Source organism: Diaporthe batatas (genome assembly GCF_019321695.1).
Source record: "Diaporthe batatas strain CRI 302-4 chromosome Unknown Contig00006, whole genome shotgun sequence".
NCBI lineage: Eukaryota > Fungi > Ascomycota > Sordariomycetes > Diaporthales > Diaporthaceae > Diaporthe > Diaporthe batatas.
In genome coordinates this window covers 1,263,713-1,291,570 of record NW_025408553.1, presented here as the reverse complement: position 1 = coordinate 1,291,570, position 27,858 = coordinate 1,263,713, and the positions used below count along the sequence as shown (strand labels likewise).

The window sequence follows — 27,858 nt, the reverse complement described above, 5'->3', positions numbered from 1 at the left end:
GGGGCCTTCGATTGGGCCGCGCTTGGAAGGCCGCTTAGGCTGCCGTCCGGACATTTCGTTCAGCCGCCGTCAGCGTGAAATTTTCTGCCTTGCTCAGTCGGAGGTTCAACGGCATCTAAAAACGATTAAATGTACTGGAGGGTAGTACAGTCTGATGTTGGGTAAAAAAGACTTACCGGATGTGTATGTGGAAACAATCAACAGCGGACGTGTCACTGATATGTCCGGTACACCAGATCTCAAATGCAGATATTTAAATATGCAGATCGATCCGGGTTGAGAGTTGGCTGTGTCGAGGGCAGCGAGTGTCTCTTATTCTGAGCAGTGCTATATCCCTCAAGTTCATGGTCTTTGTTCTTATTCTCTATCAATAGCACAGGCTTGCTTGTTTCCCAACCCGGCCCCCAAATTCTCACAATGACTATCTCCGAGTCCAATTCCGACACGGCGTCCAAGTCCGGCGGCGGCGACGTCGACACGGAAACCCAGGTGGCTCCGATCACAGAAGTCGACACAGTAGAGACGCCTACTAAGCCTGAGGCACCTGATTCCAACATTGTCGACTGGGATGGGCCACAAGATATCAACAACCCGCGGAACTGGAGCAAGGGCAAAAAGTGGGCACATATTATTATGGTGTCCCTGTTCGCCCTGGTAACGAATATGGCCCCGACTATGTGCGTCCCCGGGACGCCCTTGATTATCCACGAGTTCCACATCGCGTCAACAACAGTAGCCGTGCTGGCCATCACCATCTACGTCCTCGGCCTTGCCGTGGGTCCCATGATTCTCTCGCCTCTCAGCGAAGCATATGGGCGTCTTCCGATTTATCACGCCTCCAACTTCCTGTTCCTGATGTTCCTCATCGGCTGCGGACTCAGCCAAACGGTGGCACAGTTCATGGTTTTCCGCTTCTTCGCGGGCTGCATGGGCGGCGTTCCTATGCCCCTGGGTGGCGCCACCATTGCGGATCTCCTTGAGGTCAACGGTCGGCCTCTGGCCATGGCTCTCTTCAGCTTGGGCCCTCTTACAGGACCGGTAAGCTTTTCCAAGATACCTGATACTACTAAATCATCGTGTTTGAGCACACGCACTGATTCATGTGCCTCAAGGTTATCGGGCCACTGATCGGCGGGTTCACTATTGTCGCCCTTGGCTGGCGCTGGTCATTCTGGCTCTTGATCATTATCAGTGGGGCGGTATTCCTCCCCTCCGCCATCTTCATGCGCGAGACACATCCAAAGATCCTGCTGGACCGCAAGACGGCGCGGCTAAGGGCCAGCACCGGAAACATGGAGCTGCGGTCCAAGATGGTGACCAAGCGCCTGTCGGCTAGCCACGTCCTCATGTCGACGCTGATCAAGCCCTGCGAGCTCCTGATCAAGTCGCCCATCCTACTCGTCATCTCAATCTACGTGGCCCTCATCTTCGGCACTATGTACCTCCTGTTCACCACTTTCACCAGCGTCTTTGAGGGGCAGTATGGCTTCAGCACCGCCATGTCCGGCCTCGTGTACCTCGGCACTGGTGTGGCGCTCATATTCTCCCTTGTTAGCTTCCATCTATTTGGGCGCAAGATAATTCAGTGGTGTATGAGGAGAGACGGGGTTACAACCATCAAGCCGGAGTACCACCTGGTAATGATGATCCTCTTCAGTCCCTTTGTGGGTCTCGGACTCTTCATGTACGGCTGGACCACTTTCTACGCGGTCCATTGGATTGTACCCATCATTGGGACTGTGCTCATTGGCTTCGGTGCCTTTTTCGTCATAGTAAGTCTCCGTCCGGCGTCACGCATAATCGTGGCTGTCGTTGGAGCTTCGCCTTTGGCTGACCGTTTTGCAGATGCCTGCGCAACTATACCTGGTGGACCTTTTCGGCTCAGAGCTTGCTGCCTCCGCTTTGGGTGCAAACAACTTGCTGCGGTTTATATTCAGCCCTTTCCTGCCATTGGCTGGTCCGGCTATGTATGCAACTCTGGGCTATGGATGGGGTAACACCTTGCTCGGATTCCTTGCCCTTGCGTTTGTGCCTTTCCCCATCGTCTTCTACAAGTATGGGCACAGGATGCATGGCAAGCTCGCCAATATGTAGAGAAAGTGCGGAGACAAGGAATGGTGCCATGACGATCAAATTCTGCTGCATTCATTTTCTTGTCAATTCCCCTGTATCGCATTTATCAGCACCCTCGTCTCAATCACCGCGTATGTCTTGGAAGGGGTCCAATTATTTCCCGGATGCGTCTAAGGAGTTCTTGTCAAATATACCCAAGTAGTTGCATTATTGCAAGGCAAGTTGTACGAATAGAAAAAGAAGAGATTGTTGAGGAGCAAGACCGTTTCAAGCCACCTTCATAAGTATGAAACTGATAAGACTCAGAAACGAATGAATAACTGAGACGGGAACCATGGCACCTGGGTGAGTGAAATGTTTGCATCGGCTTTCCAAAGGTCCAATGCGGGCTCTACTCTTGTAAAACCATAGCAGAACCATAGTAGAATCACAGCAGAACTATAGTAGAACTATACATCTCCAATTATACCTCCTCCGTCCGAGGAATTCCAAGCTGAATCAATCCTCTCCGACAGCTATTGACAGAATGGACCACAGTGTAATGTTTTCTGACGATCATACTTCTATAGCACAAAATCTTTATCCGGCTTTCAGCTGCAAAACTCGGGCAGAGTATCCGTCGAATTCTCCGCCGAGCAAGCCTGCGCCAACGCCAGCTGGTACTGCAGCAAACCGATATCGAAAGCCTTTCTCGCGTACACCACCGAATACATACCCGAAGCGACGCCGAGGACCGCCAGGGCCCCAAAAGCGATTGCCGTCCAGAACGTCCAGACATCGCGGGAATTTGTCCCCTCGCTGTCTAGCATGAACTGGGCCTTGCCGCGCGGAGGCTGCGAGGTTACAGCGGCGATCTCCTCGAGCTCGTCGCGCCAGTAGTTGTACCTGGACATCTCGAACTGGCGCCCCCTGCCGCAGTTTCCTAGCCTATATAACGAAAACTCTTTCCCCGCGCGCCTCAGGAGGGCTTCTGTGGCGTCGTCTCCGAATGGGAAGAGCAGGTTGAGCGTATCTATCGCCTCTGAGAGCACTGACCGCGGTAGGACCGCTGAGCTGTTGAGACTCTCCCAGTGGTTGTTGGACTCGAGGTGGTTCCAGAGAAAGATCTTGTGCTCGTAGACGGTGATCGTTCTGCTGTCGGTGTCGATTTTGAGGTGATCGGCTAGATTAGACGTCCAGTGGGGGCGGAAGTCATAGGCCTGACAGAGGTATGCCATGGTGCATTTTGGCTCAAGTGTCGAGAGTGAAGACGAGACAGTCAATTGAAGTTTGCTTTGGCCTCTGTTTCCGAAGTTCTCCGTGATGAATGCCTGCAGTGGACCGTCATCAGCCCATACATGTGACATTTGTCCAGGAAACAGTGCCCTGTAAGCCGGACTGCAAGATGTACTGGCTAGGACACGAATATCAAGCGTGGCCCAAAGGCAGATTCCTAGCTCAACACAGCGCAAAACAACATCTGCATCTTGGGATGAAGCGTCACACCGGCCTTGTCGCAGGAAGGATGCTGCCAAATCTGCTGCCCGTCTCCTTGTGAGGTTGACATCTTGCTGAAACATCAAAATGAGCTGCAAGGCGTCGGAGAAATCCTCGAAGGGGCTCGGTTCGGGACAAACAGAGTTGAAAGTCTTGATCTTTTCATCAGCGAAGCGCCGATACTCCGCGTAATGCTCTTGATTGATGTCACAGGATTTCACACCTGGCCAGAGCCTCAGTATCCATGCTGACTCTTCGTCAGAAGTGGCCGAGGAGCGGGGTTTGGAGGGAAGCACAAGGCTATGCATATCGGACACGTAAGTCGAGCAGTCCGTCGTCTCTTGGTGTTAACGCATCAAAGAATAGACCCATTCTGGGCTCTGCTCCCTTTGCATTGGATCAGCGACATAGATGAGGTGTAAGAATGGAGGCGGACAATTCCAGATGGTTCTATTCCAACATGCCACCACCCTCAGTCTGCCTCGCAAGGTTGACACAAGATGTAGCCATATTCGGGTCCCACGGGCAACTGATGCGCTGTCCGCTGCAAGCCACCTGCACCTGTAAGCCAACGAGCGACCGTACGACTACTGCTATATGTAACCCCGAGGCCCTGCTGAAAGCGGAGCTTCCTTCAAACACGAATACGAGCGGTTTTGCTCTTTTTCGGCTCCAAAGGCTGGCTCATGTTGATCCGAGATCCAAACATCTGGCACTCTCACCTCCTCGAGCTTTAAGCGATCAGTACAGTACCCAAAGCTTCTGAGGGAGCAAACACAAACATGATTTCCAAGATCAATTGGAGATGACGCGGGAAACACATGACCGGTGTCCGACTCCTGCTGACTCCAATCCCGCCGAACATGGCGGCCCAGCCCGAGTTGAGACCTCAATCGAGGCTCCCGCACTGGAGCACGCCGAGTCGGTCCCAACGCCACCTCCTACTCCTTCCGGGTGTAGGACCATCGACAGTGATGGGGTTGAATTAGACGTCTCCTCCCCCAAGCTACGGCTGTTCAAGGGGAGGTTGTACATCGCCCTACCAAACATTCGCCCGCCCTGCCTGAAAGAAGAGGAGACAACCCGTATCATCAAGCGACTCGAGATAGATTTGGAGTTCGCCGCTGGCAAGATAAGGAGTAAGAGCCACCGCAAGCATTCACGTGAAAGCACCTGGATGATCGACATGCGCATGTCCGGAGAGTTGGAACGAGGCTCTACCAAGGTCAAACTCAAACCGTGCATCTGGATCTTCTGCGGGAGCAGGTGGTGCCGCAAGATCATCGAGAAAGATATCAAGAAGCTCAATTGGCGGCTACCGTGTGGCCTGAAAATTGTGGATGAGGGAGGACCTTTTGCGTTTCTAGCAGCAAGCGAAGAAGGCTCAAGTGTGGATGATTCGGAGGGTCAGGAGCCATATTTGACTGACCATCGAAACGATACCTCGCACTGTGCCACCTCCTTCGACACTCCCAATAGCTTGGAAGACCCAAACTATCATGATTCCAGGAATGAAACCGAGTACTCTCGTCATCCCGGTTTTGATTGCCATCGTCGGTCGATGACGAGCGCTCACAGCCCAGCTGGCCCAGGCCAGCGATCCAAATACAATTCAAAGGCCAACGTCTACAACACAATCCACCGCCAAGAAAGGGAAACGAGCCCATTCTTGCTACCGTGCGAATTCTCCATGACTGGATGCGACAGGGTATTCCACAGAGATGAGGACAACGAATGGATTGCACATATCATCGGCCACCTAAGGGATATCATTCCGCGCAAGCTGCGCTGTTGGTATTGTGTCAAACACACCTTTGACGCAGACATCACGTCCGATGGAAACATCCGAATCAACTTCAGGATCCGAATGCAGCACATCCGCCAACACATCCTGTTCGATGAAAAGCCAGTGTCCTGGGCGCGACTGGACATGTCTGTGGTCAAACATCTGCTGCTCCACAAATTCATCGACGACAAGACCTTCCATCGCCTTTCAACCGGGTGCCTCGCGATACACAACGGTGATGAGAGCTTGAGGCTCTCCGACGACATGTTCCTAGATTTCCATGTGCAGGAGAGCGACGCGGACTCGTCGATCGGCTTGACATGCCGCTCTACCACCCGCAGACACAGTTCAATCATCTCGACAAGGTTCTCACGGATGGGCGGCGTGATCAGCATCACACGAGGCTCTGAGACGACGTACTACGGCGTCACTTCCGGCCACGGCCTTGTCTGTCAGATACTTGAAGATACATCCATCAGCACCGACGGATCAAACGACTTGTCCGATGAATCATCGACAAGCTCATTCTACGACGGAGACTCGGGCTCCGACAGGGAATCACAAGAAAACAGCAACCAGATTCACTATCCATCACCCACGGGCTCCCAGGAGAAAGTCGAAAACTGGATGACTGCAAACGACGGCTTAGTGGCGAGTTTTTCTAACTTGCGTGCCGACTCAGTCGATTGTCGCATGATCTCTCGCGAGGCGGATTCCATCGGCGATAACAAAATTTCTGGCGACCTGGCTCTCATAAAGATCCCCACCAGCACTGCCAAAGTTCTTCCGAATGACTTTGTTGACCCAACAGCAACAGGGCCCAAGGGCCACACGGCAAGGGGGGAAGGGCACAGGTGTCCTGCCTCAACGGAGACTAGTGATGACGACAATAAGGTATTCGTGCTATTGGGAAAGTCAAAATCAGTTGCAGGATGTGTAGTTGCAGGGACGGTTCATTTCAGTGTCAGGGGCAGGAAAATCGAATGTGCCAGGATCATGCTTTCGGAAGAGCTTGGTGAGTACTGAGTCTACCCTCCTCGCCACTGCTTGCGTAGTAGTACTCATCCTTGTCTTCCTCAGGGCTCGGGTCTTCAGGCTCATGGGTTGTCCAAGACGATGTCTTGTACGGAATGGTCATCGCACTCACTCCCATGGACGGCTGCGCTCTGATCCTACCTCAAAGGCGGATGTATGCCGACATACAGGGATTATTTCCGGACGCGACCAGTATCTTGCTCAGCTCGGGTGTGCCCGACGCCGTCCGACGCAGGGGACTGCAAAAGGCCCCAGTAGAGCAAGTCAATCTCAAACCACAGCTGAGGGCCGGGAGAGGGATTCGGGAGAGGAAGGACAAGGTGAAGGAGAAGGAACCATGCTATTTTGAGCCGTGGCAGAGGGTTCCTGGGTTAAGTAGACATGGGAAGACGGCTATTTTAGTGGAAATCACCACTAATTCGAGTGGTACGCGCAGAAGACGGCATCCACAGAGTCGATACTACCCCTAGGTGGCCACGACCAGAGACCACCGGGCGGTGCTAGGTACGTGCAGGGCAGCGCACGCGTTCTGTGGGCCTTGTGTGGGTAGCTACGAGTCCCTCTGTTCTAAACACACCTATAGATATCCGAAGGCAATCACTTTTACTACCTGGGTATACTATGATCAAACATGTGGTTTCTCTTCTATCCGTTCATATAGTGTTGTGGAGCTACATGCGGTCCCTTAGTGGTAGTGTCATCTATATCGCTATTAATAGTGCAGGTAGCGTGTGCTCTTAAGTTGACACTTGGAACGCCCGCCCTAATGGCAACGGCTGCATCAAGCTTCACTACACACGCAACAGATAACCAACCGCCCTGAGAACAAAACAAATCATATTGAAAAAAAAAAAGACCAAAAAAACTCCTATTTCTGATATGATATTTTGCCCACACACCCCGGAATAAGCCGGCCCTGTCCATGCACACACAACAACACAAGCCACCGCACTCCCCCCGAGTTTCAAACCTCCACCAGACAAACCAACCAACCCCCCTTCCCCGAGCCCCCTAGCCCCAGAACCACCCACCATGAAGCATCTACACGGACACATGGACACATAAATACATACTTACAACAAAACAGTTACACAATTAAAAAAAAAAAAAAGATAGGAATACTCGACAAGAACCCCTCTTACTCCGGCTTTGTCGGCACCACTGCCTTGGCTATGAAACTAGCCCACAAAGGACCCTTGCACATCTTGTCCTCTGTTGCAACCGCAGTATCCTTTAATCACGCTTGATCTTCAAATGTCGCAAACCATGGAGCTGAGAAGCAAGCATCCGCTTCCAATGAAACAATGAAACCAAGGCCCTCTTAAAACTTCAGATGATGTGTGCTCCTCATCGTAAATGGCTAATACCTCCTATCACCTGGTGCGGGATATCCCTCATGCGGCCTCAGCTGGCGCCGCAGCGGGTCGATGGCCCTCGGGTCCCCTCTAGGGTCCCCTCTAGGGTCCCCCCTAGGGTCCCCCCTAGGGTCTCCTTGGGGAGGCCCTCTAAGCTCCCCGCGAAACTCGCCGCCATACTCGTGGCCCCGGAGGTCAGCTGGGGGGCCGCGGGCCCTGGGGTCCATACCGTACTCGTCCCCGCGGAGGCCCGGTCGCATGCTCATCGCCCTGAGATCCTCGGCGGCCCGCAACTCCCGCATCTCCCTCTCCCGCATATGCATCTGCATCTCGTACGCCTGCTGCTGCTGCTGCGCCTGTTGATGCTGTTGCTGTTGTTGTTGCGCCTGCTGCTGCTGCTGTTGTTGTTGCTGCTGCTGCTGCTGCGACGGTGCAGGCGTGTAACTCCTGGGCGGCATGTCGCGTGGGCCAGGGGTGGCATAGCGCGGGTATGCTGGATTCTGCGCCTGAGGAGGTCCTGGGGGTGGTCCACCGAGGACTTCTCGTGGTGCTGGGGAAGCGGCGTACATGCGACCTGGTATTGACCCTGAGTGGGAATGCTGGTGATGCGGGTGTCCCATAACACGTGGATCACGGGGATCGACGACCATCCGAGGATCGGCTGACATCCTTGATTCGGCAGCAGCTCGTTGTTGCGTCTCGATCATGTAGCGCTCCTCTCGTGGGTCTCTGGGGGGCACGCTCTCCCGAAGACCGGCACGCATAGCATACGGGTCATCCCTCATGTCCCTGGGGTCCCTGGGGTCCCTGCCGGGATCTCTCGGATCTCTGAGGTCTCTAGGGTCTCTCATGTCCCTTGGATCTCGCTGGACACTTTCTCTTAGGCCCAGATGGGAGGGAGGTGCCGCCGACCAGGAGGGCTGCGGAGTCTCTCTCATCTGCTGCAACTTGCTCGACGCAGCATGCTGAGATCCCCATGGAGACTGGGCTGGCGGTGGCGGTGGCGGTTGGGACACCTTGGATTGTGGCCAAGCGACCTCCTGTTGTAGCCGCGCAGCGCTTGGAGACTGTGTCGAGGGAGCCGGCCATGCTGTCTCGCGGTTGGGTGCCACCGACTCTCTGACGTCTCGGTAATCGCGTGGGTCGCGGATGTCTCGAGGGTCTCGCGGATCACGACTTTCGCGAGGATCCCGGCTATCTCGGAGGTCGCGGGGGTCACGAATGTCACGGGGATCGCGAGGATCGCGCGCCTCACGCAAATCACGGCTCACCTCTCTCCGGCCGGCTGAAGGATGGGCGTACTGCACCGTGGGTGAAGCCGCATGTGGCTGGGATACCTGGGCGCCGAAGGGGAACGCTGGCTGTGGTGGGTACACCATTGGCGACTGCTGGCTGGGAGACGAGTAATGATGCGGTGGCTGGTGAGGAGAACCTGACGGAGGTGCCTGGTGCTGAGCGCCATATGGGTTTCGGCCGTAATAGTCTCTCTCAGCAGTAGCGGCTTCGATGGGGGATGCCATGGACGAGCGAGGTATGCCGGTGTGCTGCAGCTGCGGCGACTGGGTATGGGACGCACTGTAAGGCTTGAGCGCCGGCATGGCAGTCTGCGGCGGGTTGCGCGAATAAGGCGAGAATGTCGGCGTTTCTTCCCTCCGCATGTGTGGCGGAGCAGCCGATGGCGGTGGGCCCCGGCCAGACATTGAAGGAGGTGGACTAGAGGACATATCTCCACCACGGGCCACCTCGTCAACTCTCTTCGGAGCCGGTGGCGCGGGCGCCGGGTCATCATTGAGCAACCAGGACAGATTCGATTTCTTAGGCGGGTCGGGTTGCCTAGGTGGTGGTGCACTCGCAGACGGCGTGGGTGACGGCCGCGACGGGGATGCGCCGTACGCGCTGTCGAACATGTTCTGGCTGGACGCGCGCGTTGGCGTCTCAATGCTGTTCGGATTGGGCACACGAGGTGGCCCGGGGCTGTCAACCTTGTTCGGATTAGGAACGCGTGCTGGGACCGCATCGGCAAAGTTCGCATTGGCTACCCTAGCCGGTTCCATATTAGGATTGGGCACGCGCCGCGGGTCTTCGACGATGGCCGAACTAGGGGTGCGGCCCTCGACGGAGATGGGGTTTTGGACGCGCGTGTCAAGCATGTTGAGGTTCGGCACGCGGCCCGGCACACCTGCGACCCGTCGTTCGTCGGCCGGAGGCGCCATCATCTGCTGCTCCCTGATGGCCTCTCGCATGGGCTCCCTGATTGTCTCGCGCTGCATCATCTGGTGAGCTGCTGCGACGGGCGCAAATGCCTGCTGGTTGTGAGGCGCCGTGGTCCGTGGCGGCTCTGGCTGTCGGTCGACAGGTACGGGCTTTGTGGACGTGGGTCGCGGAGCTTGCGATGGGACGAAGGGCTCAAAGTGGGGCGCTTGTTCAGGTTCCTGCTTAAGGCGCGGGGGCTGTCGCTCAATGAGCCGGGGCTCCTCCTTGGGCTGCACATCAGCAGGCGGCCTGCGCTGTCTGGCAGATGCGCCTAGCATGAAAGGTTGCGTGTCGAGCTCGGGAGGTGCTGCAAATCCCGCGCGAGAAGGACCTGCCTGGGACGGCAGCGTGGGCTGCTCCACGGCTTGGGAGATCGGCGCAGGTTTCAGCGGGTGGCGCATTGCCTGCTGCTGAGGAGCAAGAGGCTCGACTTCCCTCTCGGCAAGCAGTGCTGAAGAAGATCGCGCATGGCGTCCGGCTGGCTCCAGCGCCTGTGAGGTGGGCTGCGACGACACCAATGGCTTGCGCTCTTGTCTCTCCACCCCTTCAATCCTTTCCGGCAGTGCAGGCTGGCCTATGACAGGCTGTTGCCGTAACTGCTGCTGCGCAGGCGCTTGGGCAATGGGCACAGGGATTCGCCCGTTGAAGACGCTTGCTTGTTCCCGTTGGAGACTCTGCTTCTCCGCCTTGGCTACAGCGCTGTCGTCCGCCACATCAACTGAGGGAGCGCGGCGATGGGTGCCAAAGTCGGATCGCTTGTTCCTGGGCCCAGCAGCCGGCGTTGGAGGTGGAGGCAGTTTCTCTCCTCTTTGCACCTTTGCATCAGCCTCGGTCGCGATGTCACCCCACTCTGGCTTCTCACCACGGCCGGTCTGCTTGTTGTAAAAGTTCTTGACCTGCGCATATTATTTAGTATCTCTTCCGGGGCCAACCGTGGGGCTGGTTCCATCGTGGACTTACCATTGTGGCCGTCTTGGTGGTCATGTGCTGTGCGATGGCCTGCCAATCCGTGCCGAAGCTCCTCAATAGCTCGGGGAAGTTTTGCATCTCAGCCACACTCCAGTAGCTTGACGCAGCGTTCGCGTTGGAGGGGGTGGCTCTACCAGCCCGCTCCGGCTGCTCTGCTGCAACATGCGGTGTGCTGCCCACATGCCCGGCGAATTCGAAGGTAGAGATCTGTGGGGGCTGCGGAGGGGGTATAGGTTCAGGTCGCAATGACGGCGGTGCCATGATGTCCAGTAGGCCCGCAGCGTTGGAGTTGGAATTGGCATTCGCGCTCGTGTTGGCGTTCGCCGCCAGGGTCTTGTCTGCTGGGCTCATGACATGCCCAGGGGCAGGCACGATTGCTGGCGGCAGACCGGGCATCGGCGACGCGCGCCCCACGTCGAAAGACAGTGGCGTCCTTCCCATTTCGGCAGTGGGCGTATGCGAGGGAAGAAACTCTGGGGGTGGTACCTTGGAGCTTGACCGGGACCTGGCTCCTCCTCCCTTGGCCACGCCTTGTGGCGTTGGGGCGAGTACCTGTGGCGTCTTTGGCTGTTTCGGCTCCTTGTCCTTCTCCTTGTTGGCGCCACGTTTTCTGCGTGCCGGCTTGTCAGGCTTCTCCGTGCCGCTCTCTGCAGCTTTGCTGCCGACGCCCCTCCGCGCCGGCGTGGGTGCCGGCGTGACTTCTGCCGAGTCCGCCTGGGACTTCTCGAAGTCCCATGTCGGAGCGGCCGCGCGGCGAGGCCGGCGCCTCTCGCCGTTCTCCCCAGTCTCGGCGTTTTCGTCCTGAGGCTCGTCCGGGTTTCCAAGCTCCGAGACAAGCGCGCTCGATCGTGCCTTGGTTTTCCTGCTCTTCTTCTTCTTGGGCTGCTTCTTGAGCTTTTCCTTCAGGTTAAGCTCCTTCTTCTTCAAATAGTAATACTGGATGCACGAGTGGAAATCACGACCTGGAATCTGGTCTGCAATCCTGCCCCACTGTTTTGGAAATTCGAGGTAGGCCTTCTCGAACAGCTGAGCCTCCTGCTCGGTGAAATTGGCCGCAGGCGGGAGGACCTGCCAGTTCGCGATGAGCTTCTCCGGGTTAAGAAAGCCGGAGTGATCGATAAAGAGCTCCTTGTCACGATCCTCTTTGGTCCAGTACATGTCCGGGATGACAGCTTCGCTTGTGCTAGGGTGCTTGAGCTTCTCTGCCCGTGTCTCGCGCTCCTCCTTTTCTTTCACCTCCAGCAGCGACTGGGCCAGTATCCGCTCCATGTCACGATCCGTGGCGAATCTGCCGCCGCGTCGTCCTTCGGGCTTCGGTTCTGGGCCTGTCACCTGGCTGCCGCCTCCATCGATGGGTTCGTTCGCTTTGTTGAAAGCATCACGGCTCTTGCTAGCAACAGGGTCGTCGGAGATGGTGAACCGCAGGTACTCCTCATACTTGCCGGAATATTCCAACTTCTTGGCCTGCTGCTCATTGCGGACAAACATGCTGTTATCCTGCAGAATGCGCGAGATGAAGGCTTCAACTTCAGTGTCATGCTCCATGGAGCTCATGGCTTGCCTGCTCTTCGTCCACGGCTTGGCGTTGAAATAAGGCAAATCTTCGACCGGAGGCGTCTGCATGGTTGGACGGACGAGCTCCAGCGTCGCATCATCCACCTCGATATCAGTCTCGTCCTCCTCCTCCTCGACAGGTGTCGGGCTGGTGGTGCCCGCGGGAGGTGCGACTCCAGGAGGCAGCAAGAGTTGTTGATCGCCAACGTGCGCTGAGATACCATTCGGCACGAGGGGCCCGGCCTCGGACATGGTTGTATCCAACCCATTCATAGGCGCATCTTCCATCGCGATGTCTCCATTTTCTTCTCCCTGGGGCTCCGGCCGCTCGACGGTAGGGATGAGCACATGCGAGCTGTCCACCTCCATCTCTTCCACCTTAGGTTGAGGCTCAGGCGCCACACTCTCTATGGGCACAGCGGGCTCAGTTGCCTGGTTCGCATTCCGAGCAGCTGGTGTCTGACCCGTCTCCGCCTTGACAGGCTCTGCCGGAGTGGTTTTCTCGGGCTCTGGAGCCACCTCATTCTTCTGCGTCGGCAACACAATGTCCTCTGGTATGGGACCCAGCATGTCCTTTAAGCTCCCATTTTCGGTCGCGACAGCCACGAGAGCCTCGTGGGTTACCTGCGCGTAGCGAATGACAATTTCGGTCGGCACCGCGTTGTTCGCGTGCTCCAGCCTCTGGAGCTCAGATTCGGCCTTGGCGATCTCCGCGTCGAAGTAGTCATTCATGTCCTCGTCATCAGAGTCGGAGGATTGGTCCACTGTGGGTATCTCCGTCAGCCTGGGCGGCAATTCGAAGGACCTGCTGGTAATGTTTAAGCGGCTCCTCTTCCTCGGCGGCTGATCTTCGATGATCTCCCCGTCCTCCTGCGCCGTCGCGCCGTCATCGTCCTGCTGGTCACTGGGACGAGACATGGTTGGGCTGGTTGTCTTGACGGCAGTCGGAGAAATGGCAGACGCAACACTAGCGCCGTCAGATGTCTCGGCAACTCCCGTCTTGAGGTCGCCCGTCTTGAGGTCGGGGAATTTCCATGGCGCCCGTATGTCGCGATCAATGGAGGCGCGCGCCGATTGTGTGCCACGTTCGATCCTTGCATCGCCAGGCTCGGGGATGCTCAAAGGACGCAGGCTACCGTCTGTGCCGGCCCTCTCGGTCTCGGCGCCCGCGCCACTACTGCGAGGCCGGCGTGGCTCGTCGTCTCGGCGGTTCGAGTACGAGTCGGCTCGAGGGTCGAATGGACGAGACTGCTGAGGGGACGCGAAGCTCTGTGATCGGTTAACCTTGGGGGATTCCGGCATCTTAGTCTTGTTTCCGACCAGGGCAGGGTTGATCCACTGTTTGCTGGACGGTCGAGGGGCCTTCTGGAGCTGCATGCCGCGTGGGCCAGTCGGGATGGTTGGGCTGATGGAGTTGGAGGGCCCTGAAGGCGGTGCCCACTGGTCGCCACCGGACTGTCCCGAGGAGGCAGGCCGGTCCTGGCGGTCCTGTCTGTCCTGTCTGTCCTGTCTGTCTTCGTTGAACGCACGGGGCGCCGTAGGTGGTGCTTTAGATGATACGTCAGATGCGGGCGGGGGACGGACAGGCGCAGTACCGAAAGCCGGGGCAACGGGAGCTAATGGTGGTGTTGTCGGCTTACTCGTCGGGGTGGTGATGGGCTCAGTGGCCACAGAGCCCTGCCGGTCGAACTTGGGGCGGGCATTGCGGTCAACAGTGTCACGAGGATCCCGCGTGTCACGAGGGTCTCGTGGTAGATCTCGGAGGGGCGGTTCACGGTCATCCCTGGGTGCATCCCGGGGTCGCACATCCGAGTCGAGGTAGCGATGGCTGTCGCGTTCGTCCCGATCACGAGGCCCGCCGCCCCAACGACCTTCCTGAGAGCGGCTCCTAAAGCGATCTGCTCGGTCGTCAAAGAAGGAACGGCCGCGCCCGCGGTCCCAGTCCCCGCGGCCCCGTCCGCCGCCACGGCCACGATATGCACCTCCGCGATAAGACTGGGAGCCGAAGGGGGGGTCTGATGCCGAGGAGCCCGCACTAAGAGGCCCACCGTCTCTTGATCCACGCCTGGCCCGGTCGGCCTCGACTCCTATCTGAAGGTCGCGGTCGCGGAAATCTCTGCCGGGCGGCGAGCGCCTAGGGCCCGGCGATGGGCGACGTCCCCTGAAGCTGTCTCTGTCGCGGTCCCGCCAGTCGCGATCACGTTCCCTGCTACGGTCGTCTCGGAATGGCGGCGGTTCATCTCGTCTGTCTCTAAAATCTCGGTCCCGGCCGCGATCTCGGCTGTCATCGCGCCAGCCCCTGCCGCGGCCGCGGCCCCTCCCTCTGAAGTCGCCAGAAAAGCCGCCGCGAGGGCCGCTGGGAGGGTCCAGGTAGGCCTTGGGGGCGCGGGGGGGCTCGCGGGCGGTCAAGGGCTCGCGGAAGTTGTCCCTGTTGGACTGAAAGGTGGAGGCATTGGTCCTCGACTCGGCCGAGGTTCGTCTGCGGTCACCATCGCTGTACTGCGAAGCGCGGTCGGTGAGTCGGTCAGGGGACCTGTCCCTGGGGGATCGAGAGCGGCGGTCGTCGTAGCGGGGATTGTATCTGGACCTGTGGTCATATTGAGCATGATAGACATCATCTGGGTACACGTCTGTACGCAAGGGTGGAGGTCGCGGGGCAGCTGGGCGACCATCAAAGACCCGAACGGGTCGATAGTGATTTGGTCGCATGTCCTTTGGTGAAGTGCTCCCATGCAAAGCAGAACGAGTGGCGGCGAAATGACGGAGAAAAAAAAAAGCGGACGACACAGGCAGCGAGCGATACTGTACTGCAGGCTACAGGCAGCACACAGCGTTGAAACTGGACTGGGGGATGGAAGGGTCGGGTCCTGACGTCGAAGGAGACTGAGAACACGAAAGGGTTGCGCCTGGCCGGGCCAGACAAGCAGAAACAGAAACTGGCGACGGCTGGCTGCGTGGGTCTTTTTTGGTGGGGAGGGAGAGCAGATAGACGAGGGATGATCAGAGGGAACAGGACAGGACAGAACAGAACAGGTCAAGCCTACATGTCTCCAAAGGGCAGCCTCTGCCCCAGTATGTCCTTGCTAGATGTCTGCAGACAGGTTGCACATTTCGACGGGAATGTGCCAGACCTAGTAGTGTGGTTGACGGCGGTGCAGCGGAATCAAATGGGGTCCAACTGTGAGCGGCAGCAGTAGCAGCAACTAGCGACGGCAGTGGTGGTGCTGGTAGTCAAGTTGGCGCCAGGCAGGATGAGGCCAGGCAAGGCCACACTGGATGGCCAGGTCAGGTCGGCCAGTCAGTCGGGATCGAAGGCCGGGCCGGGGTTGACAGGGCAAGGCCGTCAGACCTTGGACGAGCTGGAACTGACTGACTTGGTGGACGGATGGATGGATGTCGGCAGGAGTTTGTGGTGCAGAGGCAGAGTGGGAATCGACAGGCAAGAATGGGGCGGGTCGAGAGATTGGGTACAACGGGTCCCGCTGGGCCGGACCGACGCCGAGAAAGGGCTGAAATGGATTCGAGGAGGGTAAAGGAGATGCAGACAATGCTGGTAATGGTGTTGAGGGCTCCGGTAGGGGCTGGTGTGGCCGTGTCTGTCAGAGGTGTTGTGTGTGCAGAGGAACAGTCGAGGTTGAAATCATCAATCGCAGCCCAGCCAAACACCGCCAGCCAGACAGAGCCAGTGGCAGGTGAACCACCACCGCCGCCTAGTGTCCAAGCACACACACAGAGAGAGGGTGGCAGGCAGGAACAGGGTGGGTGCCAGACATGAAATCGGACTACCCACCTCGGGCTAGCGTGCCTCCCCAATAGCCGCATCCCAGGACTCCAGTCTCCAGGTCTACAAGTCACTAGGTCACCACCAGCTGGAGAACCATGACCCTGGCCCACCCGCCCCTGTCTGTGCCGGACACCCCCTGCACGCTGGCTACCCTGATACATCGATACATGGATACTTGAGTACATTGGCCAAGTACCCTTCAGAACTCGAACGCCACTAGCCCGGCACAGCTGCACAGGCGACAAACATGGCAGCATGGCTGACATGCTGCCGCCACAGGTGCCAGACACGGTCTTCTCTGCTTCCCATTCAGCCCATTCTGCCATTGTGCCACTTGCTACCACCAAGTGCCATGCCGTCATCCTGGCAGCCTGGGTACCTACCTAGGTACTGTTTTGTAGATGCCGACCAGCCAGGCCAGCCCGACCTCTGCCTGCGAAACGGTCCATCCGCCGCTGCAGGGATCAAGCGGCAGCAGGGCGGATAGATTCGAGGTTTTAGATCCATGCCACGCCACGCCCGACCCTGCCAGCCCGCCCTTGTCATGCATGTCAGGTCACTTTTCCTGATCTTGCCTCAGGCGATGGCCCGACAGAGCAAAAAAAAAAAAAAAGTTGGGATGAGATGAACGATATCAACCACAATTATATACCGTATACCGTATTTACCGTACACATACAAAATAGGAGATACATTTCACCTGGTATCAGAATGTGATCACAATCAGCATACCAAAGAGGAACTCGGAATCCAAACCGGCGGCAACTCGAGCAACATCCATTCGGCCATGTCAAATTTTCATCAGTCTGCAACAACCAACTCTGATCCTATTTCGGCCATGACAGCCAGGACTTGAAGGCAACCAACACAATACAGGACAGCTGACCTCCCTCTCCATCTCGCCCTCGCTCGCTCCACACCAACACCATGGCCTCCAACTCAGCCTCCGCCCCGTCCGGCGCAAAGGATGCCGTCCTCGTCAAGTCCGAGGAGATGCCCGCGGGCTCCCAGAAGGTCGAGGAGCTCGACTTCAACAAGCTCAAGGGCCGGCCCGTCACGGCCGACGACCTGCTGCAGGGCATGCGCAACATGGGCTTCCAGGCCTCGTCCATGTGCGACGCCGTGCGCATCATCAACGACATGCGCGCCTGGCGCGACCCCGAGACGGGCGACCGCACCACCATCTTCCTCGGCTACACCTCCAACCTCATCTCGTCGGGGCTGCGCGGCGTCCTGCGCTACCTGGTCCAGCACAACCACGTCTCCGCCATCGTCACCACCGCCGGCGGCATCGAGGAGGACTTCATCAAGTGCCTCGGCGACACCTACATGTCCCCCGGCGGCTTCAGCGCCCCGGGCAAGGACCTGCGCGCCAGGGGCCTCAACCGCATCGGCAACCTCGTCGTGCCCAACTCCAACTACTGCGCCTTTGAGGACTGGGTCGTGCCCATCCTCGACAGCATGCTCGACGAGCAGGAGGCCAGCAAGGCCGCCGGGAGGCACGTCGACCCCTCCACCGGCGACGAGGCCGACGGCGAGCTGGTCTGGACGCCCTCCAAGGTCATCCACCGCCTCGGCAGGGAGATCAACAACGAGTCCTCCGTCTACTACTGGGCCTGGAAGAACAACATCCCCGTCTTCTGCCCCGCCCTCACCGACGGCAGCCTCGGCGACATGCTGTACTTCCACACCTTCAAGTCCTCGCCCCGGCAGCTGAGGGTCGACATCGTCGAGGACATCCGCAAGATCAACACCATCTCGGTCCGCGCCAAGCGCGCCGGCATGATCATCCTGGGCGGCGGCCTGGTGAAACACCACATCGCCAACGCCTGCCTGATGAGGAACGGCGCCGAGTCCGCCGTCTACATCAACACCGCCCAGGAGTTCGACGGGAGCGACGCCGGCGCGAGGCCCGACGAGGCCGTCAGCTGGGGCAAGATCAAGGCCGGGGCTGACAATGTCAAGGTCTACATGGAAGCAACAGCATGCTTCCCTTTCATAGTGGCCAACACCTTCGCCAAGGACCAGGAGGACGCTGCTTAGGGCTGACCTTCCCAAGAAGTGCACAAATTCGTAAAACAATGAATACCCTGGCGATTTAGATACCAGTAGAGCTCTATTGTTCAGCACAGCCTCTTCCAGCGTCGTCCAAGTCAGGAAACGAACCGTGAGGCTATGCTCTGGGATCGTTTCTCTCACGGCAACCGTCAAGAGACGCGGTTATTTTGCCTGCTCCTACAAATAGAAGCTGGCTGTTGGGGCGTGATTCTGAGCGCAAATCACGACAAAGCTGTATAAATGATACCCACAAGCCCACATAGACGTGCAAGCAAACGCTGAACATTCAGACCCAAACCTCGTGGATTTGAGCTACCAGAAACACAATATACAATCAATCCATGCCAAACGTCCCCCATGCATCTTTTTTTGCGCGTCTGATTCAAGAGTCTCTGTAACAAGGGCGTGCATCACAGCGCCTCACTTATCAGCCCGGCCCCTCGCCCCCAAGACGGCCTTCCCAACAGTGCTGTCATTCGTCTTGCCCAGCTCTCCCGTGATCCACTGCCCGATATCCGACACGGCGTCCAGGTCAACCCCGGTGTCCATGCCCAGCGTCTCCATGAAGTAGACCACATTCTCAGTGGCCACGTTGCCCGTCGCGCCGGGGCTGTAGGGGCAGCCCCCGAGCCCGCCGACGGACGAGTCAAAGGTGCGGATGCCGTGCTCGAGCGCGACGGCCATGTTGACCAGGGCCTGGCCGTAGGTGTCGTGGAAGTGCAGCGCGACGTCCTCGTTGCGGATGCCCGCGGCGGCCATGCTCCGCAGCAGCTGCGCGGTGCGCGGGGCGGTCCCCATGCCCGTGGTGTCCCCCAGGGCGATCTCGTCGGCGCCCATCTCGAGCAGGTCCGTGGCGATCTCGGCGACGCGGTGCGGGTCGACGTCGTGGCCCTCAAAGGGGCACCCCAGGACCACGGAGATGTAGGCGCGCACGCGGATGTCGGCCACGGAGCGCTTCGCCTCGGCAATCACCTCGCGGAACCGGTCGAGCGAGGCCGCCACGGAGCAGTTGAGGTTCTTCTGGCTGAAGGACTCGGTCGCGGCCGCGAAGACGGCCAGCTCGACCTCGGGCTTCTCCTTGTTGAGGATCGTGCGGGTCGACTCGGTGACGAAGGCGTCCGGGTGGGATTGGAGGATGGCCGTTGCGTTGGCGAGGCCCTTGAGGTTGGGGGCCAGGAAGGAGTAGGTTATCGGCGAGGGGGACTGGGGCTTGTTCTTGAGGATGTGCTCGAGGATCTCATTCGAGCTGTCCATCTGGGAGCCCGCGTCAGACACGAGGCAACCTGGCCGGCGGCAATCGGGAGGGCCGACATACCTGAGGGACCCATTTTGGAGACACAAACGACCCAGCTTCGATTGTTGTGAGCCCTGTCTTGGCCAGCTTCTCGATCAAGGTGATCTTTGTGGCCAGTGGTATCGACTTCTTCTCGTTCTGTAGCCCATCACGCGGGCCCACCTCGACGATCTTGACACGGTTGTCAAACTGCTGCTGTTGTTGCTGCTGACCACCGGCGTCCGTGGCCGTGGCGAACCCTCTCAGGCATCGCGGGGACGTCCTCCGCAGTACATGTCGGGTAATTGGCCTCAGGGACTTCATCTTGGTGGAACGGCACGCCTCTCACCATGGCTGATCGGAAGGTTTGATCCCCGCAGTAAGGCGAGGTCGGGACGCGCCTGAGCCGCATGATGTCACGGCCCGCGCTCGCTTATCGTCGGCTAACAGCGACGCGAGGTTACAATGTGGGAAGTTGACTGGCTCAGTGCTTGATTTATTATTCGTACAATTCAGCATATGAGATGAAATTCAATGTGAAGGAATAATAATACCGACAAGTCCGTCGTGTAGCTGACTCGGGCACTTGACTCTGGGATCTAGCATGATCCGGCTACTTAGGTACCTAGGTACTCAAGTACTCCGTAAGTTGTCCTAGCTTATCTCGACGCTGCTGACAGGCAGGGCCGATTGATGGGACTCCTCCTCTCTCCTTCTCTCTGCTCTGGTTTCAAGCCTCATCTCGTTGAGCAAACACCAACTTACACGTATGGGGATCTTTGAAGGCTGGTTATTTAGCTGTTTCCTGCTTTCCATTGCAAATACACTAACCTGAACGTCACATGGAAAATGTTCCTCTGCCTCTGGCCCACATCCAAGCCTTGATCAACTGCGCTGGTGACGTTCGCTGTGCCTGTCCGTTGTGCCTACGCAGAAACTCAGATGAATGTCTTGATCCAAAAAGCAATTATGGAATGATTTTGGGACTCATGGAGAATCTGATGATCATATTTTTCGCTCTTCTTGCTTGTTCACTTCTCTGGACCAAGCCAAACGTTAGTACCCACCCTATTGAGAGGGTGGCAGCGATGAGCCTTTGACAGTCCGTCCTGATATAATGGACTTTTCCTCCTTTCTTTCCAAGGTTGACACACTTTGGCAGTATCACGGCGCTAAATAAAGAATCCCAAAGCAACATTGAACATCAGCTGAAGCTAGACTTGCCCTGCAACGCCACAGACGCCCAATGCCATTGGACTTGGAGATTGCGTTTTCAGATGGCACTCACTACTTGGTATAGAAATGGTGTCGAAGGTTATCTCCGTCTATCTCCGTTAATCGGCAACTAAGAGAGATGTGCGAATCACCAGGGCAGCTAGCTTATCGCATGGTGGTGACCACTTCTCCAACTCTTCGATACCCCAAGGTAGCGTCGACCCTATCTCAACGAGGCAGGTAGGTAAGCCCGATGTAGGAGTAAGCCTGGGATATATCTCACCAATATTGCCGTGGTACAAACTCCAGCAGCGGCCATTGATTATCAAGATGACCTTTTCCTGGTGTACCCTCAGATATCCCCTGCGACCAGGGGAAGACGATGGAATTCTGAGCCTCACGCCTCCACCCGAAGCCTGCGTCCCGGGCAGTCATGGCCATGTTCAAGCACGAGGTCAGGAGAAAGGGTTCCCCGCCCGATACGTACAATGAATATGGCTACTCAACAGAGACCCCGCGCCATGAGAACCGTCCTCTCGCGGACGACGTCTTCGGGGACGAGGAGGGTGCGCAGGTGAGTGAAACAGCACTTGAGAATGACTTCAGTCGCCGGTACTTTCCAAGCACCCTCGCTGACCCGGCCTCCCAGATCCACTACCGCACTATGACCTGGCCCCTCGTCGCCGTCCTGATGATAGCCGAGATCGTCTCAAACGGCATGCTGTCCCTGCCGTCTAGCCTCGCCGTCGTCGGGATCGTGCCGGGCGTCATCGTCATCGTCTTCCTCGGCGTCTTCGCGACCTTCACAAGCTGGCTGCTCATCCAATTCAAGCTGCGCCATCCTCAAGGTAAGTAGGAGAGAGGAAAAAAGCCCCCCAAGGTGTCCCTGGGGCCAGTCAGTCGTACATACATGACAGTGCCTAAATGGCGGCGGGCTGACGACATCTGACAAACTTGCAACAAAACAGTCCACTCCATGGGCGACGCCGGCATGATCCTCTTCGGCCCGGCCGGCCGCGAGGTCCTCGCGGCAGGGACCATCATCTTCGCCGTCTTCGCGACGGGGTCCCAGCTCCTCGCGGGCCAGACGGCGCTGGCCACGCTCTCCGGGGGCCGCCTGTGCCTGATGCTCTACACGGGCATCTTCGCCATCCCGACCCTGCTCTTCTCCCTCCCGCGGACGCTGGACCGCCTCTCGTGGCTCAGCGTCCCCGCCGTCGTGTCGATCCTCGCCGCCGGCGTGGTCGGCATGGTCGGCGCGGGCCTGCACCCGGCCGCAGGGCGCACCGTCGACGTGGCCCGGCCCTCCGACTTCGTGACGGCCTTCGTGTCCATCACGAACCCGGTCTTCGCCTACGCGGGCCACTTCATGTTCTTCATCCTCATCAGCGAGATGAGGGACACCCGCGGCGCCATGAAGGCCGCCTACGTCCTGCAGGGCTTCGCCACCAGCTTCTACGTCGTCTTCTCCGTCGTCACGTACTACTACCTCGGCTCCGAGGTGGCCAGCCCGTCCTTCTCGTCGCTGCCGCCCGTGTGGGCAAAGGCCGCGTACGGCATCGCCATCCTGAACTTCCTGATCGCGGGCTCGCTGTACTCGCACACCGCGGCCAAGCTGGTGTTTGTCAGGATGTTCCGGCGCTCGCGGCACCTGCACCAGCACTCGGTGCTCGGCTGGGGGGTGCGGGTGTTTCTGATCTTCCTGGCCAACGGCGCTGCCTTTGTGCTTGCTGTTGGTGTCCCCATCTTCAACTATCTCATTGGAATCGCGGCGAGCCTGTTTGCGTCGTGGTATACCTATGGTATCGCTGGGTTCTTTTGGCTATTTGACGCGTACCATTTTGGGATGGGGAAGGGGGAGTGGTCTAGGTCCTGGGGTATGACGACCCTCAGTATTCTGACGATCATGGCAGGCCTGTTCATCTGTGTGGCCGGTCTATATGTCACAATTGATGGCATAGTCATAGCTTATCGGGATGGGGCTGTGTCTGCTCCTTTTAGCTGCTAGAGACGGGCATGTGCAGCAGCTAAGTTAGAAATGTTACAAGTCACGGGCATATGTAGATAGTGCATTAATTTGTTTTAAGTTTCTAGACAGGCGAAGCACTCTCGCGCCTGAGTAAAGAGAACACATAGCTAGGATCCAAGGCCTGGAGCAAAGTCTACTAGGGGTCCAGGTTGTTCCTCTGGTACAAGTTGGAGCCTGAAAAAGTGTCAGCCGTTTGCCAGTATCAAGGCTAGAGGAAGGGGGGCAAGGGGCCGGGGGGACATACCAGCAATCACGACGTTGAAGTTGCTGCGGTTTTGGTTGGTGTTGAGGCCGTCCGTCCAGTACAGCTTGTTCTTCCACAAGGCGCAGACGATGGTAGTCATGGACACAGGGTTGGGGCAAGCCGTGCCGGGCGCGAGAGTCGGAGAGCGAAGGAAGTCTTTTTGCCAGAAAAGAAAAGGTCAACATATATACCTCACCCTTTCGTTCCCGTCCTTTTCGTGGGATGAGGCCGGATTCATCAAGAGCCCACCCTCCTCTCTCTCTCTATCTCCCCCCACAGGAAAGAGGAACAACTTGAAGCGTGGCCCGACGGATTTGGACAGAAACAACCAAAACACTCACAGGTGTTGTACGAGTTACACTTGGTCCCCGCGGCATTCAGCGCGTCACACGCGAGCGAGCAGTTCCACGGCGAGTACGCGGGCTGGTTGATCCACCCGAGGTACGCGTTGCCGGCGTACTGGAACGCGCCGTTGCCGTTGGTGCTCTGCGCCAGGAACGACGCGTTGCTGACGCCCAGGCTCCGGGCGGCGGCCTGGAACGGCGCGTGCGCCAGGAACGCCGCCGCCGTGTCCGGGTTGCTGACCCTCTCGCCCAGGCCCGCCGGCGTCTCGGGGGCGCACGGAGGTCGGCTCTGTGTTCTCGAGCCGCCGCCGGTGGCCGGTCCCTGCTGTCCCGCCGCCTGGCGCTGGGTGTGGAAGTCGATCGGGGGCTCGTGGATCAGCTCCGAGAAAGGCCACGTCTGGTCGCTTCTGCCGTAGCCGTCGCCCGCAAGGTTGTTGGGCATGGCGATGGCGGTGGTCGCTGCCGTCATGAGGCACATGGCCCGAACGAGTGAGTTGATCATGGTTTTTGGTCTGGTTGGGCCAATGTGTAAGCTGATGGTGTGTTTCGACAGCGTTTTCGACGTCTGCTAGCAGAGGGTGCGGAAAAGGAGCAGAGAAGGGAACAAGAATGACAGCTCCATGGGCCCGGGCATGTTCTCAGATTCATCTTCCCAAGGATATCGTGCGCGGCATCTTCTATCTAAGACTCATCAAGAACTGCGATGGGCTGTGACCACTCAACACGCCGTCGTGGTATTGAGTCGCGTGGTTCACTCTGTTGGGATAAGACCAGGTGGGCGAGCAAGGGAGCCATGTTCTGGGATCAGAAGTTCTTCCTCTCCTCCCACCTGCCTTGACTTACACCGGTCACGGCGTACACTAGAGGGTTCCTACCCGAGCTGTGAGCTGTCGACCTAGTTCTCAAGCTCACAGCCGAGCTTGGAAGAGGGGTGAACTCGTCCCCAGTCCACCGAAGTAAACACATCGAACACTTCCTCAAGCAACATCGTATAGTGGAATGACTTCAGATCTTGGGACCAAAAGAAATTTGACAAGCTCAAAATTTGTTCGTGTCGGACAACATGCACACACGCGAAGAGAGTTCCCAGCGACTCCTCCTATGTGCCTTCCTCAACGCTCATGCCACGATGCTCACTCACGTCGCCTCACTGGCGATCACAGCGCTCTGTTGACACTAATTTAGTTAATCAAGTATGCTAACCTTTGTAGAAGCTAGTCTATCAAAGCACACCTCGACAGCTACCCTGTCCGAGACACCCACCCTGACACAGAACTCAAGATACTCAGCAGAGCTCGGTATGAATTTGGAGCTGGGATTGACACAATTGGGCCGTCGAAGCACCTAGAACTATTGGACCTACTGACGGGCAGAAAGGGCGATGGCTTCTTCACGTTTCCTAGGGATGTCAGGCCAAAGCTAACCGGCCAATCCTTCGTTAACTTCCGGGGTCACGTCGAGAAACAATGGCTATGAAAGCAGGTGACGGAGCCATCTGGGGCCCACGATCCCTTCATTCCCGCAAGGAAAGTCCTCGGTCGATATCTCACAACGTGCTACTGATTTTCACAAGACCCCACAATGATGATTACAAATTCCTGATTCTTACTCCTAGACCCTATCTTTTGAAGAGAAGCGAAAATGCACAAGCATAATTGGTATCATAACACCGATACTCAACAAACACTGTCAAGAAAGTCATTCGTTCAGTCGGGCGCGTGTCGTTTGTTGCCGTATCATCAAGCCCCGCTCTAGCGTTTCCCTCTTCCCCGTGACGAGTTCTAGTCACTATATTATGTATCCCCCTGTGGTCGACGCAGATTCTTGATGAATCATAGTAGGGCATCTAAGCCAGGAACCCAACCAGGAAGCTGGCGGTCACAGCAGAGACCACAGTCAACGCCGTCCATCCGCCCTGAGCGGAGAGGCCGGCGGCTGCGCTCTTGGAGGACGAGGAAGCGCTCGAGCCCGAGCTGGTGCCGGTGGAAGAGGAGCCTCCGGTGCCGGTGGCGGCAGCCTTGTTGGCACCGGGCGAGTTGATCTCGTTGTCACCGAGCGGGACGACGGCAAGGTCAGAGATCTCGTTTCCGTTGTTGTCCTTGACGGTAACGGTAACCGAGTAGTCAGCTGTAATGATTTGCGTCAGCCGAATGGTCCACGGTGTTTTTTGTTGGTTTGTCAGTTTTACTTACCAATATCGACGATCTTTCCGACCGGCTTGGGGCTGATACCGTTCTCGATGAGGGCCGAGGCGTTGGGCGGGAGGGCAGGGATGGTGAAGTTGGTGGTGAAACCATCGGTGGTGATCAGCTTCGCGCTACACTTGGGCGCAGGGCTGCTCTTCTTGGATGGGGCAATGCCCTGGATGTTGGTGAAGTTCAGGCCAGCGTACTGCTCCTTCAGGGCGTAGTAGTCGGACATGATCTGGGCAGAGCCATCGGAGCTGATGTTGACCAGACCGTAGTTGTTCTCCTCCTGTGCGTACTCGTAGACGATGCCACCGCTGAAGACGTTCTGCATCTCATCGCTGTAGATCTCTGGCACCTCGGTGAAGACACGGGGAGAAGGAGTGTTGCAGCCAAACTCGGAGAAGAAGATGGGCACAGAGCTGCCCTCGAAGCCTGCGACAAGCTGGTCGTATCCGGACTCGGTGAAAGTGCTGTTGCCACACCACGAGTAGCTGTTGAGCGCGAAGAGGTCGACGCGGCTCATCTCGTCCTCCGCGTCCTCACACTGCATGTACTGCCACGAGTCGAAGAGGATGGACCTGACATCGGCAGCGCTGTAACCGACGGGGATAGCACGCTTGGAGTTCTTGGAGATGTAGTTCTTGAGGTCACGGGTGACGGCACGGATGTAGGGAGGGACGGTAGCTCCGTTGTGCTCGTCAAAGATGACCTCGTTTCCGCTGAAGAAGGCGGCGGTGTTGGGGTAGTCCTTGAAGGCCTCGACGACGGCAAAAGTCCTGTTCAGGTAGCCGGCGTAGTAAGACTCCCAAGGCGCAGCAGACATGATACTCTCTCCAGGGAGGGGAGAGTTGACGTCCAAGAACATATACATGCCGGCCTGGATGACCACACACAGTCAGCTTTCGTAATCTCGCAAGTCGATCCGGTGTCAGGACATACCGCATTGAAGATGGAGACACACTCATCGTGGTTCACATCGGGGTCAATGTTGTACACACGAATGGCGTTGACGCCCAGGATCTGCATGAGAGCAGCATCACGAAGACACTCATCCTTGTTGCTAAGAGGGTCGATGCCAGACCCGGGGTTGTACCCGGCAGAGCCGCCAGGCTGGTAGGCGACACCGACGATCTGGTACCTGGCGCCGGTGACCTGGTTGACGAAAAAGGAACCCTGGACGTCGATAGCAGGCACGGCTGCAGCCAAGGAGGCGGCGCTGACGAGGCCAAGGACAGTTCGTTGGACCTGCGAAGCTTAGTTAGCGGTTTGGTGGGGTTGGAGATTATACATTTTGCAGCGGAGGGGCCGGCTTGATGGGCGTGGCGTTGACTGGGTAAGACACAGCAGGGTGGCACTGATGGGCAGGGCATAAGGTTTGACAGCCGTTGGAACCAATGCAGATCAGAATCAACGGCGGTGCTGATCAGGCCTCCTCCAACATCCGAAGCCAAAGGGAACTTCTCAACGACCGCTTTGGGCTCGTCGCAACAACTTACAAACATTATGGCGACCCGAAAGATGGATGTACGTCAAATGGTGTGTGGTGATGAACAATAATGCTCTGAACACAAGCTGGAAAAGAGTCGAGGTTTCCAAATATAAGCGCTCGAGGCGTTGTGTCAGATATACAGGCGCAGGGATGGTCGAAAATAGCCAAGAAAGCTGTCGAGGTCGAGTTACAACAATGTCTTGAGTGACTCGCTGCGCCGGGTCGTCCTGGAAACGGAATGCTGAACGGTTTGTTGAAATACGGGAAGGAATGAGCGACAGACAGACAACACAAGCGGCAAAAAAGCGATGTGGTGCAGTGCAAATACAAGGCGGCAGCAAACAGTGGCGATGAAGGAGCGACTGAAGGTGAGCAAACAGGCAGACCGAGAGAGTGAATGACTGACTGGCTGACAGGCCTTGGGAGAGATCAGGACATGGGAGGGAAGGCTTGGTGAGATGGGCGGGCCAGGTTCATAAATGAGTGATTCGACCCAACTCTTATCTCACGATGCGGCCCGCCCAGCGCCTACGCCGAACAGAGGAAAGGGCCTCCCGACCTGGGCTGCCCGGGTGCCTGGTTGCCTGGGTGGGGATTCAAGGTAGGCCTTGGCAGTGAGTACACTTGCCCTCAACTGTATCTTATTGCTTGATTACCCTCTGGCACCTGCCCTTTCCCGCTCTTGAATTACACATGCAGCTAGTTCCTGACGATCGGCCCAAAATACCCCCC

General features: G+C 57.5%; 9 protein-coding genes across 9 annotated transcripts; 4 read left to right on the top strand and 5 right to left on the bottom strand.

Moving 5' to 3' along the window:
* Positions 1-417: 417 nt before the first annotated feature.
* KVR01_006398 (uncharacterized protein) lies at positions 418-2,094 on the top strand (the record flags this gene model as incomplete). Its single annotated transcript, XM_044785378.1, has 3 exons — positions 418-1,038; positions 1,113-1,772; positions 1,846-2,094. The coding sequence occupies 3 exons, from the start codon at positions 418-420 to the stop codon at positions 2,092-2,094; spliced, it is 1,530 nt and encodes a 509-aa protein (XP_044645201.1).
* Positions 2,095-2,652: 558 nt separating this feature from the next.
* On the bottom strand, positions 2,653-3,290 carry KVR01_005815 (uncharacterized protein; the record flags this gene model as incomplete). Its single annotated transcript, XM_044789629.1, has 2 exons — positions 2,653-2,735; positions 2,789-3,290. 2 exons carry the CDS (start codon positions 3,288-3,290, stop codon positions 2,653-2,655), a joined length of 585 nt encoding a protein of 194 aa, XP_044644618.1.
* Positions 3,291-4,221: 931 nt separating this feature from the next.
* On the top strand, positions 4,222-7,340 carry KVR01_005814 (uncharacterized protein). The gene is made up of 2 exons (XM_044782078.1): positions 4,222-6,350; positions 6,416-7,340. The coding sequence occupies exons 1-2, from the start codon at positions 4,355-4,357 to the stop codon at positions 6,838-6,840; spliced, it is 2,421 nt and encodes an 806-aa protein (XP_044644617.1). The 5' UTR covers positions 4,222-4,354; the 3' UTR covers positions 6,841-7,340.
* A 46-nt stretch (positions 7,341-7,386) lies between these two features.
* On the bottom strand, positions 7,387-16,228 carry KVR01_005737 (uncharacterized protein). Its single transcript, XM_044784341.1, has 3 exons — positions 15,546-16,228; positions 10,939-15,088; positions 7,387-10,874 (listed from the first exon to the last, which is right to left on the bottom strand). Coding segments are annotated over exons 1-3 (7,296 nt in total). The 5' UTR covers positions 15,548-16,228; the 3' UTR covers positions 7,387-7,730.
* A 612-nt stretch (positions 16,229-16,840) lies between these two features.
* On the bottom strand, positions 16,841-19,980 carry KVR01_005779 (uncharacterized protein). The gene is made up of 2 exons (XM_044783326.1): positions 19,659-19,980; positions 16,841-19,597 (listed from the first exon to the last, which is right to left on the bottom strand). The coding sequence occupies exons 1-2, from the start codon at positions 19,938-19,940 to the stop codon at positions 18,764-18,766; spliced, it is 1,116 nt and encodes a 371-aa protein (XP_044644582.1). The 5' UTR covers positions 19,941-19,980; the 3' UTR covers positions 16,841-18,763.
* Positions 17,213-18,328, top strand: KVR01_005782 (deoxyhypusine synthase; the record flags this gene model as incomplete). The annotated part of the gene is made up of 1 exon (XM_044783080.1): positions 17,213-18,328. One exon carries the CDS (start codon positions 17,213-17,215, stop codon positions 18,326-18,328), a length of 1,116 nt encoding a protein of 371 aa, XP_044644585.1.
* Positions 19,981-21,264: 1,284 nt separating the features above from the next.
* KVR01_006412 (uncharacterized protein) lies at positions 21,265-22,839 on the top strand (the record flags this gene model as incomplete). The annotated part of the gene is made up of 3 exons (XM_044787204.1): positions 21,265-21,405; positions 21,481-21,679; positions 21,800-22,839. 3 exons carry the CDS (start codon positions 21,265-21,267, stop codon positions 22,837-22,839), a joined length of 1,380 nt encoding a protein of 459 aa, XP_044645215.1.
* A 157-nt stretch (positions 22,840-22,996) lies between these two features.
* On the bottom strand, positions 22,997-23,950 carry KVR01_006302 (uncharacterized protein; the record flags this gene model as incomplete). The annotated part of the gene is made up of 3 exons (XM_044784094.1): positions 22,997-23,034; positions 23,105-23,260; positions 23,446-23,950. The coding sequence occupies 3 exons, from the start codon at positions 23,948-23,950 to the stop codon at positions 22,997-22,999; spliced, it is 699 nt and encodes a 232-aa protein (XP_044645105.1).
* Positions 23,951-24,113: 163 nt separating this feature from the next.
* Positions 24,114-27,724, bottom strand: KVR01_006104 (uncharacterized protein). Its single transcript, XM_044795050.1, has 4 exons — positions 27,134-27,724; positions 26,577-26,882; positions 25,641-26,514; positions 24,114-25,575 (listed from the first exon to the last, which is right to left on the bottom strand). The coding sequence occupies exons 1-4, from the start codon at positions 27,137-27,139 to the stop codon at positions 25,295-25,297; spliced, it is 1,467 nt and encodes a 488-aa protein (XP_044644907.1). The 5' UTR covers positions 27,140-27,724; the 3' UTR covers positions 24,114-25,294.
* Positions 27,725-27,858: the final 134 nt, after the last annotated feature.

Bases quoted from the DNA above. Each gene is read 5' to 3' on its own strand.
- KVR01_005814 (XM_044782078.1), top strand. From the start codon at position 4,355: ATGACGCGGGAAACACATGACCGGTGTCCGACTCCTGCTGACTCCAAT. The intron at 6,351-6,415 runs GTGAGTACTGAG...TGTCTTCCTCAG, and splicing joins CATGCTTTCGGAAGAGCTTG to GGCTCGGGTCTTCAGGCTCA.
- KVR01_005737 (XM_044784341.1), bottom strand. The intron at 10,875-10,938 runs GTAAGTCCACGA...TAATATGCGCAG, and splicing joins CCACCAAGACGGCCACAATG to GTCAAGAACTTTTACAACAA.
- KVR01_006104 (XM_044795050.1), bottom strand. The intron at 26,515-26,576 runs GTATGTCCTGAC...GTGGTCATCCAG, and splicing joins GTGTCTCCATCTTCAATGCG to GCCGGCATGTATATGTTCTT. The intron at 25,576-25,640 runs GTAAGTAAAACT...AAATCATTACAG, and splicing joins CGGAAAGATCGTCGATATTG to CTGACTACTCGGTTACCGTT.
- KVR01_005779 (XM_044783326.1), bottom strand. From the start codon at position 19,940: ATGAAGTCCCTGAGGCCAATTACCCGACATGTACTGCGGAGGACGTCC. The intron at 19,598-19,658 runs GTATGTCGGCCC...GCGGGCTCCCAG, and splicing joins CTCCAAAATGGGTCCCTCAG to ATGGACAGCTCGAATGAGAT.